We start from the raw sequence: 22,913 nt of genomic DNA on the forward strand, positions 1-22,913 counted from the left end.
CCTTACCGCTGGTCACTTTTCTCCTTATATGTCCCATCCAGCCTTTTCTTTATTGCAGCTTCTGCTTTGATACTACTTATTCATCTAACTCCTACCTGATTTATCCTCCTGACCATGTGCATACAATCTGATACCCCATTGATTATCTCCCATGCACTGCTAACATTCTTCCCATGGATTCTTATGCCACTATACTGCTTCAAACTGTTTCCTAAGCTTGTTTTTATCATTTACCCAGTAATTTTGCATATACTCCTTCTTAACTGAAAATTATTCCACATTTTGAACCTCCCAAGTGATGATGTGGAAGACAGGCATTAGCAAATTAGTGCAATGAGTGCAGGTCAAGTAATTATGGGAGATTTAAACTACACAGATATAGATTAGAAGTAGAAAAGATCACATGGCAAGAGAGAGAAATTGAATTTATACACCTACTAAGAAATAATTACTTGAAGCAGCATGTAATGGTAGGAGCTTGCGGTATGAGAGTGTTAGATCTGGTCACATGATCAGAACATCTATGTTCTGATCATGTTATTCCAGATGATGACTTTTTAATAAAGGAACATAAGCATCACATTAAATTTAATAACTATGGTAAAGCCTGCCTTTCTGATCATGCCCTGAATACTCTGCATAGAATTGACTGGAAAGGTACCTGTTGTTTATATCACACCAAAATGGTATGAACGTAAATTTAAGGAAGCCTCTGAAATTCTTATTGACACCCTAATCTTAATGATAATGGTGGTCTTAAAATCCCAAGAATATGGAAGGCACATATTCTATCTGCATAACCTTTCTGCCTAAGAGTCAATTATAAATAATCCAGGATCTTAACTGTAATATAACAACTATCATGTTACATTAGGACATCATTTTTGCTGTAATAAAACTATCTATATGAAGTTGTTCTCTGATGTTGTCATAAATAAAATACAGCTCTGATGTAGTTATTTTATTTTATTTATTTAATTTTTTTTTTCACTAGAGGTCAGTCCAGTAGAATAATCCTTGATCAAATCATTGTCTCTTGGGCATACTGTATGAAATGTAATATAGCTTGTCCCTGTATATATATATGTGTATACTCCAGATGATGACCTTTTAATATTAAGGTCGAAACATTGGGAAATTAAAATAATTATTTCTAACACAGTTGCAGTCTCCATAATTTATCTGAAATGAATCTTTGCATCTACGGTGAAGATGCAAGGAGCAAATAGTGACAGTGGTTTTGAATGGTGTGAAATTGAAGTGGACAGGATGAAATGTTTAGTAGGGTGTGCTATAAACCTAGTAATGGGGAAGGAAATGTTTAGGAAAATATTTTTGACTAATAAGAAAAGGGTGATCTTTATGGGCAATTTCAATTATGGTAATATAGACTGGAATGAGAGACAGTGTCTGGAACCAAAGAAAATTAATTTCTTGAGTGTTTGAGAGACAACTATTAGGAATTGTCATATTTTTCGGATGATAAGACGCACCCCAAAGTTATGAGACAATTTTTAGAAAAAAAATATTTTTTTATATTTTAGCTTCATAGTCAGCCAGCATTTTTTGGGATAGAGTGGTTTTTGTACTCGTGCATAACCCGTGTCTTTTCATAAATCTAAAGCACCAAGATGGTGATCCGGTAAAATCTAAAATTCTATTAGCAGTTGCCCATCGTTTTGCTTCAAAAATTATCATTTTCGTAGAAACAGATATTCCCATGTTTTGATAATTTGTTTCCCAATTTTTTATTTGTACTTCTAATTGTGGTAAATTTTCCAGATGCGAACGGAATGTTTTCTTGTTTTTACATAGCAGTTTTAATTGTTCCTCTTGTTTTCTCCATTTGTAAATCTTTTTTTTTCTGTTAGTGGTGGACCAAAATGTTCTTTCTGCTGCTCTGTTTCCATGTTGTTTTGCATAATTTATCACATTTAATTTATAACTCGCGTTATATGAAAGTCTTTTTTGTTTTACTTGTTTTTTCTAATTTTAAGATAAAAATTTTAATGACTTATAAAAAATAATTCAAATGAACTGTACAAAAGCACATATGTTTACACACTAATGACTATTGATGCTCTGAATCGGTGATTCACCCACATGCAGCTAGATAACTTAGGTACCCACCTTCAGTGGTGTACTTACTAATTTTATTAACATATTGCACCAGTAATTGAACTTCGCTAACAGCTTCGGTACAGTGTAAAGATTCGTATTTTAATGTTACCTTCGGACCATAAGATGCACCCCAATTTTAAGTCGATTTTTCTATGTAAAAAAGGTGCATCTTATGGTCCGAAAAATACAGTACATAACAGAGGCTACATGAGGATTGAGAGTCTTGGATTTGATTATCTCATTAGAAGACATATAATATAATATAATATATAAGATAAGGACAACAGATATCAATGGAACAAAATATCATGGATGAAATTAAAAGGCGTGTGATGCTTGGGTGGAGAGCATTTGCAAAATTACATTCAATATTCAAAATCCAACTACCATTATGCCTGAAGAGAAAGGTTTTTAACCAGTGTATTCTTCCTATACTGACATATGGCTGTGAAACACGGACACTGAATGCAAAGGAAATTCAAGGAAAATTAAGGATTAAACTAAATTTATTATAATAACTGAGTGTGTTCAGAAGGTCAGAAGATTAAAAAAAGGTAGGTGTAAAAATAGATGACTGAAGAGATGAAGCATGTAATCTGGAAGGAAAAAAGCATTGTGAAGGCAGCACAAGATGAGATGCAATAATCAGTTACATGAGGAGTACAAAGAGCAAGCAACAAAGGCGACTTGCTTGGTAAGGGTATCAAAGTGCATTATGAGCAGCATTTAGCAAATCAGGCTAAAAGAAATTTGAGGGAGTTTTTTTCAATATGTGGCCAATAGAAGGCTGATATGGGAAGATAATGAGAGAATGATAAACACTGAGGAGGATATAGTAGAGGTGTTAAATGAGCAGTTCATTGAAGTATTCTATCCTTGTGATTGTAACATAATGCAGAACTTGAGAGCAGTGGGAATGGGGAGGAACCACTAGTTGTGAGTGAGCAGGAGGTATATGAGGAATTGAAAAACGATGTCAACAAGGCCATGGGACTTGATGGTACTGCATGTCTTGAGGGAATGTTCCAGGAAGTTAACAGCATGTTGTGTATGTGGGAGTGATATGCTCCAGGGGTCTGTTTTAGAGCCATTGTTTAATTTGTAATTTCCAGTGACATTGAAAGAGGCTTAAATGGTGATATACAGTTGTTTGCAGATGGTGTTTGGTATTACCATATCATGTAATATGGTAATAATTTAGGTGCAGTGTTTAGTATGCATATTGTAAAATATTAATTTCTATAAATAACACTTAGATTTTAGCCTGATTCCATGACTCCAGTAGACTTGTATGAATTCTAGATAAATATTTTTTTGTTGTTTGTTTTTGTTTAATCAGTTTTCAAGAAGTATGCTGTAAACCCCATAATTTCATTATGGATATGATCTTTAATGACCCATGGGAAGTGGCTCTCAAGAATGTTCTTTGTAGATGGAACTACATCAAGGTACAGTATTTTTTTCCCCAGATATAAGTAATTATGAGTAATGTATTGCTACGAGAATTTATAAATTGGAATATCTGATCTCTTTATCTTACATGCACACTCAAGTAAAGCACATTAATTACAGATACAAATATGAATAAAATTAAAACACTAAGCTTATGTAAGGTAAGGTATGTGTTAACTTAATAACACATACTAACAATAAGAAACAAGAATCCGCGTGGTTAGCCTAGGCTTTGCGCTTCGCAACCATATGACTGGGGAAGGAGTGTCCCAGGTTCGATTCCCGTCAAAGATGTGAGGAATTTGAGGATCTTCCTCAGCCATAGCCAAGTTAGCCGGTCTTGGGCACAGGCAGTAGGGTTTTTTCCACCAGTTTATCTGCCGTTTTTCATCCCGCAAGCAGGCAAACCGGCCCCGTGAACATACTTTGACTGCTACAGTCAAAAATATATTCCCTCCAGCAGCAGGCTAGGCAACTGGTCGGTTGGGAGTGGTACTAACAAGAAATCACATCTAAGTAACATGCGGACCCTGCATAGGAAGCCGGAATAACACATAGCGAAAGAAGACTAACAATAAGAAACAAGAAAATGTTAATGCTTATTATAAAGATAAAGATATTTCACAATATATATATCATGAATCTTCTGAATAATCTGTTGTAATCCTTCTGAAAGTAAACAGAAAGATTACTTATGCTTGATATGTCCTTTTTGGGATGAGCATTATGTATTTTATGAATGCATTCCATTTTCTGACTAAAGCAAAGAACCTAAAGCTTGGACATTGCATGACTTTTCCCATATATATTCTTGCTGATTATCACTGTCTCTGTTTATAAATTTTTATTTCTCTATTTAAAGTGTGCCTAGAATACATTATGAAATCAAGTGATTTAACTGTGCATTGTGAAAAATCCAGTAGCTGTAAGTTTTCCACCAAAGATATATTGTGAAATGAAGTGTATTATCAAAATGCCTTTTTTTAAATGATTTTTATTCTATTTTATTTATTTATGATTTTTTTTTTGTTTATTTGAATAATTTGAATAAATTATTCAAATTAAGTGTTAGTTTTTTTATTTTTGTCTGCTTTCATTTTTATTTTTGTCATGTGTACAATTCAAAAAATAGAATTGTACACATGATATATGCTTAATTGTCTTGAAACTTGGTTGATTTTGTGCAGTAACCTTTCCGGTTCATTCAGATTTACTTATTCTCATTTGAACTAATAACAACATATGATACATATCTCTATAATTAGTATTAAACAATTTTTTTATATTTTTTATCACTGTGTGTGCTTGTCATACTAAGTTGTGTCTTAATCACTGATGTCACCCAAGCATAAGAAGGTATTCATTAATTAAAAGCAATTATATTTCATTGAGTAGCTAGTAACTTGGCCCATCATGATATGAGGATATGCAATCAAGCATATTAGAGTAAATGATTGCTCATTCATGCTGTAGTCATCTGAGTGACAGGAGAGGAACAGTTAAACAAGTGAAAGTATGAGATAAAATATTTAAACTACTGAAAAAGAGAGCCAAAAGACTTCACTTCAGCGATGCAAAATTATTCAAATTAAGTGGATATTGAAGCCAACATTATTTCAAAGCCGAATAGAGAAACTACAGGAGTTTCATGCCGAATATAGAAACTTTAAAAGTTTCGGCAGATCCAAGTGTAAGCAAACCTTTCATGACAGGGGCAACTCGTAGTAAAGGTGGAGTAAGCTGTGATCACTATCCTTAGTATTTCCCATAATGTAAACCACATCTCCTAGTGGACATGTATGATGTTATACATTATGGGGGGAGAGGGTCACTACCCAGACCGGTTTCGACCTTTGTTGAGGTCTCGTCAGTGGGAGCCAGACCTGATCACTTTAACCTGATGCAGAACTTATAATTTACCATACAAGTTGCTAAAAAAAAGTGTCACATCACAAAAGGCACCAAGAATTACTGAAAAAAAGAGTGCCAAAAGGCTTCACTTCGGTGATGCAAAATTATTCAAATTAAGTGGATATTGAATCCAACATTATTTCAAAGCTGAATAGAGAAACTACAAGAGTTTCATGACGAATATAGAAACTATAAAAGTTTCGGCTGATCCAAGCATAAGCCAACCTTTCAACCCTTGTCATGTCACTTAGTAAGTGAATTTCAGGCATAGATGTCTACTTCATACAACTGATGATATTGCTCCTATAAGATTGAAACCGAGAATGGAGCCACTTTCTCGTAATTGCGACTCACTGCTTGTATGGGTTTCTTGTATGATGGCAATGTCAGTTCTGTTGTCATTAAGAAATCTAGTAAGACATTCACTCTTAGCCCTGCTGATACTTTCTATATTCAGCTAGCAGACTCTGAGCAGTTGTCCAAGGGACCAAGTCTCAGGGCACTTCTGGTTGACAGGATGAGTCCTAATTTCTGTCATTGTAACCTGATAAACTGTTTGCATATGAATATACATGAATGTACACTAATCCAGGAGATCTTAAGATAGTCTGGATGGCCAAGTCATTCTGGCTGTTTAGCGTTACCTAGGATGCACCACGTGGAGGCGAGCTAGAGTTGCACCCACTGTTCCAGTGGCAGTACTCTTGCCATTCAACTCACTTGCATCACACTTTTTTAGTAAATGGCTGTAATCCCCAAAGAATAGACAAAATACTAAATGCTTCCAAGAAATCCAATTCATTCCCTAATATGCAAGTACAGGAAAACTGTTACTATCGCAAACATTCAGCACACTTCTGAAAAGATATTTAGAGTTTATATAAATCAAGTGGATATTAAATCTAGCATTTATTTCAAAGCCAAATGTAGGAACTATGAAAGTTTTGTATAAAAAAAAAAAAAAAAGTTGACCATAGAGCTTATGAGAATACACACGTCGGCATTCATGAGTTGCCCTAGCATGGACCACTTAGAAGACATGAGCTCTTGCCCAAGCATCCATATATTCACTTTCCATTGGTCCATTTAATTTTGATAAGGTTTCACTGGCCTGAGCTCTTTCGAACTAGTTGGTTCTCAGAGACCAAGCAGAAACCTTAAGAGAGCAAAAACTCTCATTCAGTACTAAGGTACTTGAAATGACCTCTTTGCTCTCTTAAGGTTTCTGCCTGGTCTCTGAGGAGAACCATCTCCAGCTGCCTTTCCACATATCAAGCTTTTTGATTCCTTTTTCTACTTCAAGTATTGGTTATATTCCTGATTGCATGATAAATGAGAGTTTTTTACCACTGTGCTGTCATTACTGCTTGTTTCATTTAGCAATTTTTCAAAGTAAGTACTACATACATCAAGGATATCGTTTTCTCCAGTTTTCATAGTAAAGCGATATTTTTTATTCAGTCCCCTTCACTTCCTTTTAAAATATGCATTACAAGCAAGTGGATCTTGAAAAATTACTGTTTTTGAAAGTTGGTATCGACCTATAAAAGTTTGGGAAGCCCTGCCTTAGAAGACAGAAATACAGGATCTGATAATGTTTGACAGGTAACAGATTGATTTGGAAGAAGGTTGTAAATAGGAAGTTAGTAGCAATGTAAGTTTTGCATGTAGTACTATCATATTCTGTACACTCCTTCAGGGTACATATCAGGAATTTGATGATGATGATGACATCATTTTAAATGCAAATATTTATTGAAATAAAAAAATAATAATAAGACAGCAATAATAAATTGTAAATGATGGTCTGGAGTTCCATGCATAGCATAGTATACACATAACCTGTCAATCTGCCTGCCCTGTGCCTAAACCCTAGAGAAAAAATTTAAGAGTGTAAAAATGAGACAACAAGGCAGATGAAATGGTTGCACTAATTGAGTTTGTTCACTCTCTAATTCCTTTTACAGCACTCTTTCCTCTATTTCTGAGCTTTTTCAACAGCCTCCAGAATTTCTTGCCACCTTCTTGATATTTATTTTCTATGTTCTTACCAAAGTGTTCCCATGACTTTTGTTTAGATAGTTTTACACTGTGTTTAGCTTTCTTACATTTGTCTCTGTATTCTCTAAGAGCCAAAGCTGACATTCACAAGGAACTTTTGATATGCTTTCTTCTTTTCCTTCACTGCCTCTTTAATTTCCTGTGTCCACCATGCATATTTGTGTATTTCAGTCTACAGTTCACATCTGAGAGCTGCTCAACTTTTATTCACTTTAAAACTTTCTTACACGTTCCTCTTTTCAATATGAAATTCATTTTTATCCTGCTCAAGACTAAATGGTGATCACTTTCAGTTTCAAATCCTCTATACACTCCAGTGTTCTGCACCAGGGAGAAAACATCACTATCAATAATAACATAGTCAATATGACTTTTCTTATTTCTTGCCTCTTCTCTCTGTCAATTTGTGCACATTTTTATGTTGGAACATTGTTATTAATAACCAGTCCATGTCCTGAGCAGAAATCCAACAAGTATTTGCCATTATTATTAGTTTTGCTCTTTTCTCCAAATTTTCCCAAAATATTTTTGTATGTCTGATAATCATTTCCTACTCTGCTATTTAGATCCCCAATATGGACCAACTTTTCCTTTTTCATTGTGTCAGTTGCTTTCTCTAAATCCTCAAAAAATTCCTCCACTTCTACCTTAGTAGAACGTTCTGTGGGACCATATGCACAAATGCAGGGTGATCCAAAATGTACCTACCAAATTTAATGCTGTATTATTCCTGAATGAGGAGGCATACGAATCTCATCCAAAGTGTATTAAGGTCTATATCTTATGCCGATTTATATTACAACATGTTCAATATGTTTACCTTTAACCTTGATGATCTTCCATTATCGTATTACAAAATTGTACACCACCTTGTGGAGGACGTCTGTTGGAATAGCCAAGATTTCACACTCGATGGATGACTTTAGCTCCTTCAGAGTCTTTGGATTGTTTTGATATGGCTTTTATGAAACTCAGTGGCTTGATGGCTATAATGTGTCGGTAAAGTTTTTTTTCTAATTATACCAGCTAATTGCAGAGAAAATTGAATTTAAACTTGGTAGGTACATTTTGTGCCACCCGCTAAGTCTCATTGTCCAGTTCCCCATTCTGATATTTGCCCACATCACTCTGCTTGATATGGCTTGCCATTCAAGAAGATTCTTCTTCTTCAAATGTCATCCCCTAGAAGGAGGTTGACAACCATGTCACGGAACCTTTTTCTTTCTTTTGCTGCTCTGGAACATTTATGGTAATTCAAGCCAGTCCAGTCCTTAATGTCTTCAAACCACATTCTCCTGGGTCTACCTCTCCCTCTTTTTCCATCCAATTTCCCTTCTAATATTAATTTCTGAATGCCTTCTTGTCTAGTTAGATGTCCAAAATATTTAAGTTTTCGCTCTTTAATTATTTTCATTAATGTACTTTTCATTTTTGCTTTCTTTAAAACATCTTCTTTTTTCATTTTCTCTGTTCGTGGTATTTTCAATATTCTTCTGATGGTCCACATTTCGAAAGCTTCTAATTTTTTCTCTGCTTCTTTATTTAGAGTCCAAGTGTCACTGTTGTAGAGAAGGCTTGACCAGATATAGCATTTTATTAATATTTTTCTTCTATCTTTATATCTCTATATAGCATTTTATTAATCTTTTAAATACGAGGCTAATGAAGAAGATTAGCCTCGTGTTTAGTGTTGAATACTATGGCTACTCCTTTTCCTTGATTGTCATTGCCTGAATATAACATTTTGTATTTATTGCTTAGAAAGATCTCACCAGTTTTTGTCTTTTTTGTTTCAGGCACCACTATTATGTCGATCTGGTACTTATCCAGTTCCTCAGCTAGCTCCATTTCTTTGCCATTCAGGCTTCTTATGTTGATAGTAATGACCTTGAACTCTGGTGATGCTGAGTTAGGGTGTGTTTTAGGATTTGTTCCGGTAGCTGACTTCACTGTTTGCCCTGGTTCCCTGGTGAAAACAATGGGGGCCTTGTTGAACCGAGCGATGCCCCAGCCAGCATGAAATTCTGTCATGTTGTACCATCATTTTATATTATGGTTTAAGCCAATAAGAATACAATTTGGTAGCTAAATCCCAAATTTCCAGCACATCCTCATTCATTCAGTATCCAGGTAGATACCTAATAGGGTGCACTACGAGAAGTGAGGATTAGACATTAGGTCAGAGGCCATGGTCGGTTCTCTGCATTCCTTTAAAGGCTATGTGGGGCTCTCCTGTCAGTTATACCACTTTGACCCTTAAGCATCCCCTAACTGTTTGTCTTATAGTGAAAATCAGATCCTGACAACCTCTGTTTGGCTTGAACCCATCTTGTTCCAACCTTCCACAGTTTTTTTTAGTAATTTCTCATGTAGATGTAATTCTCATTCACCTTTTTATAGCTGGGTACTATGAGAGCTCTAATCCGATCATCTGGAATATGATCCTCTGACCAGGTCTTCTGAATTATCCTGTGAAGCCACTGTAAAACCTTTTTATTATTGCCATATTTGAGCATTTCTGGTCTGATATCATCTACTCCTAACTTCCTACATTTCAGATTTTTGATGGCTTTTTCTACTTCAAGTAATGATATGTGTAGTCCTGGTTGCATTCTTTTAAAGTGTTTTATACCATCTATCACTTCTTGTTTCCTTTAACAGTCTTTCAAAGTAATTACTTGACATCTGGAATATCTTGATCTTCAATTTTCCTGTCACTTTTATCATGTTTGTTGTCTTTTACTGTATTCGCCACTATTTCTAAGCTTTTTAATAGCCTCCAGAATATTTTGCCACTGTCCTGATATTTATTCTCTGTGTTCATAATAAAGTCTTCACTGAACTTTAGTTTAGCTAATTTCTCACAGTGCCTTGCTTTCTTTCTCTAAAAACACAAACTGACTGCCTGTTTCTTCCTGAGTCCACTGTGAATTCTGATTTTTCTGTCCTTGCAGACAACCTCACCACATTGCATTTGGCTTAATCAGCAATTTTTCTTCACATATGTTATTGAATATCCAAGGGAATCTCCAACTTTTTCATTTTTTCTTGAATAATGCTGTATTTGAGTCTAAAAGCTTCTAATCTTGGATTGGTTTTAAAACTTTTATGCACACGTTTCTTTTCAATATTAAATTCAATTTTATCCTTCTCAAAATTAATGGCAATCACTTCCATTTTCGAATCCTTTGTATATCCTTATGTCCTGAACCAGTGGTAAACCATCGTCATCAACAGTAATACAGTCAATGAGACTTTTCTTATTTCTTCATCTTCTCTCCATGTGAATTTGTGCACATTTTTATGTTGGGACATGGTGTTAGTAATAACTAGTCCATGTCCTAAACAGAAATTCAGCAAGTACTTACCATTATTCTCGACTTTTCTCCAAATTTTACCAAAACATTTCTACATGTACAGTAATAATTTTCCACTCTACTCTTTAGATCTCTAACAAGGTCCACGTTTTCTTTTTGTATTGTCAGCTGCCTTCTCTAATGCCTCAAAAAATTCCTCCACTACCTCCTTATAACCTTCTGTGTGTCCATAGGCACCAATAAATCTCATTACCCAATTCCCCCATTCTTATATTTCCTCACATCACTCTGCTTGATGTTGCCTGCCATTCAAGAAGATTACCATCGCATTTAATGTTGAATACTATAGCTACTTTTCTTTGATTATTATTGCATGAATATAATAACTTGTAATTTGATTAGAAAGATCCCACCTGTTTTGGTGGTCTTTGTTTTGTTAACACTTATTATTCTGATCTGGTACTTATCCATTTGTTTTGCTTGTTCCATTTCTTTTCCATTAATGCTTCTAATGTTGATGGTGCAAATGTTGAACTCTGCTGATGCTGAGTTAGAATTTGTTCCAGTTGCTGACTTTTTGACATTCACCCTGGTTCCCTTCCCTAATGAAAACAGCAGAGGTCTTGTTTAACCATGTGACATGCCATCTTGTATGAAATTCTGTTCATGTTATACCATCATTTTGCATTTTGGTTTAAGCCAATAAGAATACAATTTGATCATCCAGATTTCCACCTCATCCTTGTTCATTCACTATTCTAGATAGATACCTAATAGGGTATACCACTAGAAGTTGAGAATTGGACATTAGATCAGAAGCCCAGTCTGTTCTCTATGTTCCTTAAAAAGCTGCATGGAGGACTCCTCCCAGTTATCCTGTTCTAGAGCAGGTTTGCACTATTTTAAGAGGATGACTACAAAGGAACATATTTAGGTGTATGCTATCCCATTGATATGTTGGGGAGTCTCAGATATCATACAACTAATTTCTGCTTAACAAATATTTCCACTTTTCTGTAGAGTCAAAACCTGTAATAAAATATCCAAACTAGGCATGATATCCAGTACTTAATTATAGTACTTTGCTAGTTCCTAAAACACCTGCAGCATGGACAGAGGAAGTCAACTATACTGATGGATACTGATACTTGAAAGTGCAGCATCATATTTTCAAGAACCAGATCCAGATTTTTTTGTTGTCTATATTGTCAGCATGATTTGCTGAGTTGGAGAGTTGAGATATCTTCACTCTCCAACTAGCAACAAGCTGGGTTTAAATCCCACTGCGAAATGGATTTGAAGGTTTTAGGTGGTAGATGGTTTCATTGCCTGGTATGATTGAGTGCCCTTCAGTCTCCAAAAGGTGATATGACTAAAACAGCTTTGCCCTACTCCCTCAGTGGAGTGAAATCACCATTCTGTTTATTGGAGGCTTGAACTGGCATGGTACTTTTACAAGATCTATAGAGAAGGTTTCCATATTATCTAATCCTTAGTCCACCCACAACACTAAATTTACTGCAGGCTTACCAACCTTTTATGAATGAGATTGGCATTAAAAAAAAAAATCATAATGCAGGGAACCACTAATGAGTCAGAAAAATACAAGTACTATAGAGCTTCATATCTTCTTCATTCTCCCTTACTGTTGCATCCTCAAATAGACTCTTTAGAAATTGGTCTTCAGAACCAATTTCTGAATAGTCCTCCTATACTACTAGATATACCTAGAAGAAAGGAGATCCATTAGTGTGGTATACCACATCCCATATATGTCAGTGATGTGCTGTAGGGTTGGCAACCTCTTATGTGCAAATGATTTTAAAAAAAGTGTGAGGTGGGGGGTAGGACTAATTTTAACTCATGGACCTCAAAGCTGAGTTAGAAATGAAGCACTTGATTAAAGACTAGACACCCAGACATGAGAGTCTTGAGAAAACTTAGGGGAGTGAACAGGTGGCATCAATTTTAGAATCATTTTAAAAAATTAAGATTATTAGGAAGAAAATTGATATTGTCAACATTTGAGAATTTGTGAGCAGAGCTAATTTAAAGTGGTATGGTCACTTAAACAGAATGGGAGCTAAAAGATTTGATGTTGAGATGGCCAGATAAAGATCCAGAGGAAGATCAAGATCTAAGGGGATTGATTCAGTCAGAAGTGCCCTAGAAGACTGAAATATTAGATATGACAATATTGCTATCAAGTAATAAATTAATTTAGAGAAAAAATTGTTGATAGGAGATCATTAATAGTGTAGTACATTACTCTCATAGTATCCTGTTTACTGCTCGAGGGAAATTACTTATCAGGAAATTGATGGGGGGGGGTGTATGATCACCGTTTAAGACCATGTTATGACACAGAAACTGAGTTCTCTCTTTGTGAACATGTCTAGATTTCTATTTCCTCTTGCTGCATGTCCTTTATTTAGCTTTAAAACTCCACCATTTATTGAAGAAATTAAAAATAAACATTCAAAAAAACCTTATCAAAAAAAATCAGTCAATACAGCCAACATTTCACCAGTATTTGTGGCATAAATGTACACTTAAATTATATGCATCACTACTTACAAACATGAAAAGTGGCCACCCTATTTTTGTTCAAACTCAAAACAGAGCAGAAATTCCAGTTCTAGTGATTTGACATACTTTTTCATGTCTCTTTAGGTTTCCAATAAGCAAGGTATTGCCTCATGTTAGGTGTTCAAAATGATCTACCAACAAAGGGCTTTCATAAACATCCCATGTCACAGTGCAATTCAAATCTGCAACTTGTTTTGCAAAATAAAGCATAAAAAATTGAAACACCATTACCATTTGAAGAAAAAAACATTTATCCTTCTTCATACTGTTTTCTAAAAGTATCTATTTATGTTTTATTATTGCTAATAGTATAATCTTTCTTTCAAGAATTCATTTCATAGCTGCACAAGGTAATTTATCATCATCATCAAATTCTTGATATGCACCTTCAGGGGGGGGGGTACAGAATGTTATGGTATGATGGTGCAATTTTTTAAAATTACCTGTGTTTTTCATGTCACATGTTAATGTAAAAGAAATTTAATTTATGATTACAGTTGACTTTCACTATAGCAAACATGAAGAAAACTCCATTATAGTAAATTTTCTGAACGTGACAAACTAATGAAAATGTTCAGAATAATGCCCGAGATGCACAACCTATTCGAAAGGAAATTTACTATAACAAGCTATCTACTATAACAAATCACTCCTGTGTTCCTTACAAGTTTGCTATGTATCATTAATTTTGAGTTAAGTATTGCATAATCATCAACATTTTTGTTTTTTGATTTCAGGTTAAGCAGATACGGCTCCAAGGAATATTTTTGCTCCTATTTGCCAAAATGGAACACATCACACACCTTCGTGGTGTACAGACAGATTATACAAGAACTGGTTTAGGAGGAATGTGGGTATGTATTGCTCCTGATTGTCTCTTTTATTATTAATTTTTGAAAAATTGTTTCACTAGCACTATTAATGAGTCTGAAGAACACATCAGAGCTTCTTCTAAATATTGTTCCAGTTTCTTTACAGAGCATGTTGTCTCTGAAAGAAATAAATGTTGTATTTTATAATCCCAATATTTTATAAAATCCCAATACATCCGCATGGTTAGCCTAGTGGCTGTGCACTTCGCAACCATATGCCTGGGGAAGGAGTATCCAAGGTTCGATTCCTGTTGGTGATGTGAGGAGCTGAAGGATCTTCCTCAGCCATAGCCAAGTTAGCCAATCTTGGTCATGAATAGTAGGATTTTTTCCCCAGTTTATCCTGGGGTTTTTCATCCTGCAAAGCAAGCAAATCGGCCTTGAGAATTCAACACTACAGGACATAAGATACACTGGGGCATAGGGCTGACTACCTTATCCTGTGAACGGTTTGAGGTTTGATGATGAATAAACCCTCTGCACCACAAAGTAAAAGAAGGTAAAAAGAAGATGAGATAAAATCCCAATTATTTGCTTGGTGGTGGTTTTTCCCTTTTAATCATCTCCGACCCTAGGTGACGTTGTAGGCATTGTCCATAAAGTGTTCCTGGTGAGATTTTTAAAGGATAGTTCACCATTTCTTTCCCCCCCCCCCCTCCCAATTTTATCCAGGATCATGACCAGCATATGGCTGGAACGTATTCGTGACTGTAATTCATGTGTGTTCATGGGTCAGTTTGCCTGTTCTGGGGGACGAAAAACCCGAGTTTCCGGGCCAACAAACCCCCTACCTTCATATGAGACTGGCTAACTCACCTTTCGTTGAAAGAGATCAGATAAAGGTTCCTCGCGTCACTGATTGGAGTGGTTTGGATACTGTTAATGCAATTTTAAAAAAGTTTAGGGAGACAGCTAACTTTTCTCCTGACAGAAAAGGAAAATGTGAGCAAAAAAGGAAAACTATACTTACTCAAGATTGTTTACTAGTTAGGAAAAGTAAAATGAACAAGATTGTCTGCAGTAGACTTAAATAGAGACTTGGAAGCTAGTGGGATTAATATTTCTGACATGACAGTCCATCAAAGATTGTTGGAAGCATGGAGGACTACCCACACATCAAAAAAGAAACAACTGTTGATGAAGACTGTCAAGTAGAGTGCTGTGGGCAAATATCTGAATGAGGGACCCTGGACAATAACACTTATTTATGTCTGTGACCTTACAGAAGGTTCTAAGGAAGAATTGGTGTTATTTTTGAGGCATTACAATAGGCAGTTAACACCAAAAAAAAAGTTGTTACTTGTAGTGGATCTAAACAGCAGAGCAGGAAATGATTAACACACATATAGAAATGTCTTGGGAAAATTTAAAGAAAAGTGGAAATAAATTATAATAGATTAAAATTTTTTTTTTTTTGTTTCAATCCATTACCAAAGCATAAGCAAGCAAAGTTTGCACATGAAGTAATTTGACAACTATTCTGCTTGTCAGTTGCGTTAGTTGCTAATGAGGCCTTAATAAACCAGTCTGGGTATTAATCCCTTCCATAATTCATAGCAACCAAAAGAAGTGTGCTTTGCATTATGGGATACTGATGCAACTGATGTGAAGTCAAGAGCCTCTATATACAAGTAGCCTAGTTGTGAAGGTACTTCACATGCAAGGTACTTGGGTAAAGAATTAAGACAAGGATATAATTTCTGTCTATCTCCTAATGCCTTTTATTTACCATAAGAAGTATTTGATGCCTTTTTAGCCATATCTTGCTTCTGCAGACTAAGAAACAATCCATCTCCACCTGTAGCCAATCAGAGGTAGCTGGCTAGAGATTATCACTAATTATAAATGGCATATGGTGAAGAGAGGCAGATAGGTGCCACTGCCTCATGATTCCTAACACACCATATTGTCTGAAATAGCATGGGTTCTGCTGTCGATTTTCTTGAGTTTACAGAATGAAACACTCAAGTTTCCAGTATGAAAAACTTCCTTGCATATGCCATAGACTAACTTAAGAACTGGGTAAAGAAAGGCTTAGAAAAAGTCACTCTAATCAGCAATTAGAATCTAACCAGCACTGTTACAAACACCATTTTCACAGGGCTTTCTGTCCAGTTTCTTATGCCATGGCACATGAATTTGTTATAATCATTGGCTCTGTAGTTCTGCAATTTACCCTTTTGTAAATGAAAACACCACATATTTGTCACCTCTCACCTCAAAGACTGAATAATCGAGTCTCCCCCATTTGGAAGCAAAGTGGCTGCAAGATGGTTATGTATTACATCTTCTGATACTTTCACCAAATGCAGCACTCAAACCTCTAGGATTTCCTATCCATCTCATGCTGTTTTTGGATATATATATCTCTCTCTCTCAGTAAATTCCATTTTCTTCTCTCCATGTCCCCTTTCTTCCTTTTGTGTGTCTCTTTAGTTGAAGTCTTCCATGAAAATTTACCTGCGCTGAGCTCAGTAAGCTAGTTTGCTGATGTATGATATTTACATCTCCCATTGCACTCCCCAACATCTAACAGCAACTAGTTATCCCACAGAACATTTTGTCCTGTGGGATTCTCTCTCTCACACTAGGTAGCCTCAGATCATTGCTTCCTACAGCCCTGTACCTGCTGAACTTCTGCTGTTGTGGTTTTAGTTCTTTTGCCATCATGATCAGTTTCATTCCCTATTTTGCTCTTTCTATCTTCCTTGAAAATATACTAAATATCTTCCCTGTATTATATCCTCCTCCATCAACCATATCTCACTAATACCTATAATTTTTGGTCAAGTCCCTCATATTTTGGAAAGTAATTTAAAATACACAGAAAAGAGCCATAATAAGTTCATTAAAAAGATGGGGGATTAAAAACATTTACATACTGTGAAAGAATATAAACAAAATAAAACAGCTAAGTGAAACCCAGTGTGAAAGAATAAGAAGGAGGAGGATTTGAAACATGACTACAAAATAGTCGGTATATGAAAGATGTGATCATTTGTCTGGTCATGAAAAATGCTTAACATTTCAGACTACTGATCACACTATATTGTTGCCTATGTTTCTCTTGCCTCCTCCTCCTCTCCCATATTGTTAATTTTACAATAAGCACATTTCTTTTTTATTTTAGGGTAACAAGGGAGCTGTAAGTATCCGATTCAGTGCCTATGGAAGCTCTATTTGCTTGGTAAATTGCCATCTTGCTGCTCATGATGCTGAATTCCAGCAAAGAGTTGATGTAAGTGTTGCACTCTCAAAGATATTGTGTTATACAAAATAATATATCCGGATATTTTAGACTTTATAATATAAATTTAATAATTAAGTTAAACATAATTTTGATTAGATTTGTTTAAGGATCAAAGCTAAATAACCTGAAAGGAGACTTCCACATAGCCTAACTTGTCCAGTCACCACCTTTTTATAGTGCATCTTATTATTAGATATTCACCTGGGTTTTTAAATGAACAAGAATAGACTGCAATTTGGTACTTAGTTGACCAAACTTTGTGCTTCACCACAAACAAAAATGATGGAATGTTATAATGGCTAGGGCCATCACTCAGTTAAACAATGCCCCCCCCCCCCCCCCATGCTGATTTCATCAGGGAACTGGGAAGGAAAAAGAAAAACCCGCTTCTGAAACAAACTCAACTGAATTGATGAGAAGTCAGGTGTTCATGTTACTGTTTTATGTTTTAGGAAGGAAATTATAATTGAAGATGTAACTAAATAGATTTAATATTACTTCCAGTATTTGTTTAAGTTAAGGGATATATATCCCATATCTTAGCCGAATAAGAAACTCAAAGAGTTTCGTGCCGAATATAGTAGAAACTATATAAAGTTCAGCAATTCCAAGCGTAAGCAAATACCTGGATACTGCAGCAACTGACCCTTAAGGTAGTGCAAGCTGAGGGAACTCATGTCTAAGGTGGAGCAAGCTCCGATCACTATTCTTGATATTTACCCATAATGTGAACTTAGCTCCTAGGAGCTGTATTACTGTCCAACATTATGAGAGAAGGTCACTACCCAGGATGGATATGGATATGCACATGTGGGCACTACATGAATAAGTGAGACTGAATACAGAAATAAAGGAAGACTTAATGTCTTAAATTCCACCACCTAGTGAACTTTGGGGTTCGGTTGATAGTCTGAAGATGAGTGTTTCCACACATGAAAGGTAGTTTAATTCCTCCATATTTGTTGAGGTTAGGATAATTTATTGGGGCAGGAACATTCTATACTTATATCTACTACAGTGAAATAGGATGTCTTTTTTCGTGTATGCTGTAGTCTTGGCTCCCAGATTTTGATATTAGCTTTGCTGTCTGTTTGGAAATAGCAGCATAAGGTTAAAATTGCAGAATACTTAAAACACTTGACAAATCCATAGATCGTAGCTAGTCTTTCAGATTTAAAAGAAATATTCTCTGATAACTTTTATTCCATGTAGGGATTAGGCAGGACTCCTTTAGCCCTAAGTAACCTTTGAAGGCTGGCCTAGAAATTGGAAAACATCAATATTATTATTATTATTATTATTATTATTATTATTTTTGACACCTTCAGGGAGTCCAAAGACTCATCGAGGGAGAGTGTGCCGACAGCATCGAACGATTGGCCCCCTTCCAACTACTAACTGCGCTCAAACTTACTTAACTGAGCCATTAGTAGCAGAGGCTCTACCAATCGACCAACCTTCGCCGGCTTAATCATCCCAATTGGGATATTCATCCCAATTTCAAAAAAATCAAATCCCAGAGATTCTGAGAATTGTAGAACCATTGCTTTAATTTCATATGCAAGTAAAGTTATGCTGAAATTGACTGAACAAAAGTTAGAACAAACAGGCTTTGGGAGAGGTAGAGGAACTGGAGACTAGATAGCAAACATGGAATGGATTATGGAAAGAACAAGATAATTTCAGAAGAAAGTATTCATCTGTTTTATTACTCATAAAAAAGCTTTTGATTGTGTAGATCACAACAACTGTGGAATGTAATGAGATCAATGGGAATACCTGAGCATCTGATTCTCTTGATAAGATCTCTATGACAACCAAGAAGCTTTAATGAAACAACCTTCAATAAGACAACCCAAAAGAATTCTATTGATATGCTGCAAGAAAAGAAAGAATGAAAATGAAAGAATAACTCTTCTAAATACAGATGCTGTGAGGATTACAGGTGCAGAAGAGGTTGTTCAACTAATGAGTGTCCATTTTAACTTTCACTGCCACCTCTTCACTGGATGAAGAAACTCAGGTGTATGAGGATGAGGTATTAGAGCTGTTGCACAATCTGAATAAGAATTCAGCAATAGGGACTGATGGAATATCAGCATGTGTGCTAAAAGAGTGTTCAGCTGAACTGGCTATTCCTTTGACCAGGCTGTTTAATATGAGTCGCAGGAATGGAAAGAATGTATGGTAATTCTATTGCACAGGGATGGTGCAAAGACCAATGTATCCAACTATCGACCAATTAGTATCTCAGGGGTATTGGTGAAAATTTTGGAAAAATTGGTTAGGGCTCGCATTCAGAAATGGGTTGACAGTGAATCTCTACTTTGCAATGAGCAACATGAATGCTAAAACATGACCTTCCTTACTAAGGGAAGGTCATGTTTTAGCAATTTGCTCACATTCTGTAACAATGTTACTATTGAACTACACAAGGGGAATGTATACACCATGATAATTTTGGATTTTTCTAAGGCTTTTGACAGAATACAGCATGGTAGACTGTTGCATAAATTGGATAATATGGGTTTGGATTATAGAATATTAGCACGGATAAGAGCATGACTGACTGACAGATATCAAAAAGTAGTATATGGGGGATGGAATCAGCAAGAGATAAGGTAACTAGTGGTGTATACCACAAGGATCAGTCCTTGGTCCAGCGTTATTCAATCTGTACATTAATTATCACTAAAAACACGTACTAACCACAGTAATGACTATTTAATTCGTAAATATTTCATCCAAAGTATCTTGGGACATCATCAGTACAGTAGTTCAGACAATACTGGGAATAACATACACTTAGGACGCATGATTACAATGGAATCTCAATATGCATGCAGTAATATGTTATACAAGGAAATTAAATATAATTGGGGGAAAAAAAAAATATATATATATAAATTTTGGGGTGCTTAAGGGTCAAAGCTGTATAACTGAGAGGAGACCTCCACATAGCCTTTAAAGGAATGCGGAGAACCGACCAGGGCTTCTGACCTAATGTCCAATCCTCACCTTCTCGTGGTGCACCCTGTTGGGTATCTACTTGGATACTGAACGAACGAGGATGGGCTAGCAATTTGGGATTTAGCCGACCAAATTGTATTCTTATTGGTTAAACCAAAATAAAAAATGATGGTACAACATGACAAAATTTCATGCCGGCTGGGGCGTCGCCCGGTTAAACAAGGCCCCCGTTGTTTTTGCCAGGGAACCAGGGCGAACAGCGATAAGTCAGCTACTGGAACAAATCTGAAAACCAACCCCAACTCAACATCACCAGAGTTAAGATCGGTACTATCAACGTAAGAAGCCTGAATGGCAAAGAAATGGAGCTAGCTGAGGAATTAGATAAGTACCAGATCGTCATAATAGGGGTGACTGAAACAAAAAAGACCAAAACTGGTGAGATCTTTCTGAGCAATAAATACAAATTGTTATATTCAGGCAATGACAATCAAGGAAAAGAAGGAGTAGCCATAGTATTCAACACAAAATACGAGGCTAATCTTCTTGAATGGCACTCAGTCTCAAGTAGAGTGATGTGGGCAAATATGAGAATGGGGAACTGGACAATGAGACTTATTTGTGCCTATGGTCCCACAGAAGGTTCTACTAAGGTAGAAGTGGAGGAATTTTTTGAGGCTTTAGAAAAAGCAACCGACACAATGAAAAACGAAAAGTTGGTCCTTGTTGGGGATCTAAATAGCAGAGTAGGAAATGATTGTGAGACATACAAAAATATTTTGGGAAAATTTGGAGAAAAGAGCAAAGCTAATAATAATGGCAAATATCTGTTGGATTTCTGCTCAGGACATGGACTGGTTATTACTAACACCATGTTCCAACATAAAAATGTGCACAAATTCACATGGAGAGAAGAGGCTAGGAATAAGAAAAGTCTCATTGACTATGTTATTGTTGATAGTGATGTTTTCTCCCTGGTGCAGGACACCAGAGTGTACAGAGGATTTGAAATTGGAAGTGATCACTATTTAGTCTTCAGCAGGATAAAATTGAATTTCATATTGAAAAGAATAACATGTAAGAAAGTTTTAAAGCGAATAAAAGTTGAGCAGCTCTCAGATGTGAACTGTAGACTAAAATACACAAAGATTATTGAAGAAAAAATGAAAAAGTTTGAGAACAGGAATCAAACTTTGGAGATTCAGTGGCAAACTCTGAAGAAAACATTGATTGATTCTGCCAGAGAGGCTTGTGGTGAGGTTGTGTGCAAGGATAAAAAAATCAGAACTCCCTGGTGGACACAAGAAGTTAAAGAGGCAGTGAAGGAAAAGAAGAAAGCATATCAAAAGTTCCTGTCAAATAAGTCAGGTTGTGCTCTTAGAGAATATAGAGACAAATGCAAGAATGCTAAACACTGTGTAAAACTAGCTAAACAAAAGTCATGGGAGGACTTTGGCAAGAATATAGAAAATAAATATCAAGAAGGTGGCAAAATATTCTGGAGGTTGTTGAAGAAGCTTAGGAATGGAGGAAAGAGTGCTGTAAAAGGAGTTAGAGATGATAAAGGTGACATGAAAACTGCAGAAAAAGATATCCTTGAAGTATGGAGTAATTACTTTGAAAAACTGCTAAATGAAACAAGCAGTGATGATAGCACAGTCGTAAAAAACACTGACCAGGCATGCAGTCAGGAATACATATCCATACTTGAAGTAGAAAAAGCCATCAAAGGCTTGAAATGTGGAAAGGCAGCTGGAGTAGATGATATTCGACCAGAAATGGTGAAGTATGGTGGTATAAGAGTCTTACAGTGGGCTGCACTGCATAGTTCAGAAAGCCTGGACAGAGGGACGAATTCCCGATGATTGGAGTAAAGCTCTCATAGTACCCATATATAAAAAGGGAAATAAAACTGAATGTGAGAATTATAGAGGTATTTCCCTACTGAGTGTTCCTGGCAAGATCTATGCAAGTATACTTGAGAAACGGTTGAGAAGAATTGTGGAAGAAAAGCTTGGTGATGAACAAGCTGGATTCAGGCCAAACAGAGGCTGTCAGGATCAGATCTTCACTTTACGACAAATAGTCGAGAAAGCATGGGAATATAACAAAGGTCTGTATTTAAGTTTTGTCGATTTGGAAAAGGCATATGATAAGGTGCCAAGAGAGAAGCTATTCAATACGCTGCAGTTATATGGTGTTAATGGGGCATTATATCAAGCAATACTTAGTCTTTATTTGAGTTGTAAGTCAGCAGTTAGAATTGAAGGAAGTACAGGAAGATGGTTTAATGTTAAATCTGGTGTGAGACAAGGATGTACGTTATCCCCTCTGTTATTCATTATCTATATGGATCACATTATGAAGGAA

General features: G+C 35.9%; 1 protein-coding gene across 4 annotated transcripts in view; it reads left to right on the forward strand.

Moving 5' to 3' along the window:
* The window catches only part of LOC150101772 (phosphatidylinositol 4,5-bisphosphate 5-phosphatase A-like), a 163,109-nt gene that overhangs the window by 48,369 nt on the left and 91,827 nt on the right, over positions 1–22,913 (forward strand). For all 4 annotated transcript variants that reach the window (XM_090400500.1, XM_090400501.1, XM_090400503.1 and 1 more), the window contains 3 exons: positions 3,461–3,569; positions 14,189–14,305; positions 17,454–17,561. In XM_090400500.1, the coding sequence (XP_090256626.1) occupies positions 3,461–3,569; positions 14,189–14,305; positions 17,454–17,561 (334 nt within the window). The remainder of the gene's footprint in view (positions 1–3,460; positions 3,570–14,188; positions 14,306–17,453; positions 17,562–22,913) is intronic.

This window comes from Typopeltis vanoorti, chromosome 11 (genome assembly GCF_054136105.1).
Source record: "Typopeltis vanoorti isolate ZY-2024b chromosome 11, IOZ_Tvanoo_1.0, whole genome shotgun sequence".
Lineage (NCBI taxonomy): Eukaryota > Metazoa > Arthropoda > Arachnida > Uropygi > Thelyphonidae > Typopeltis > Typopeltis vanoorti.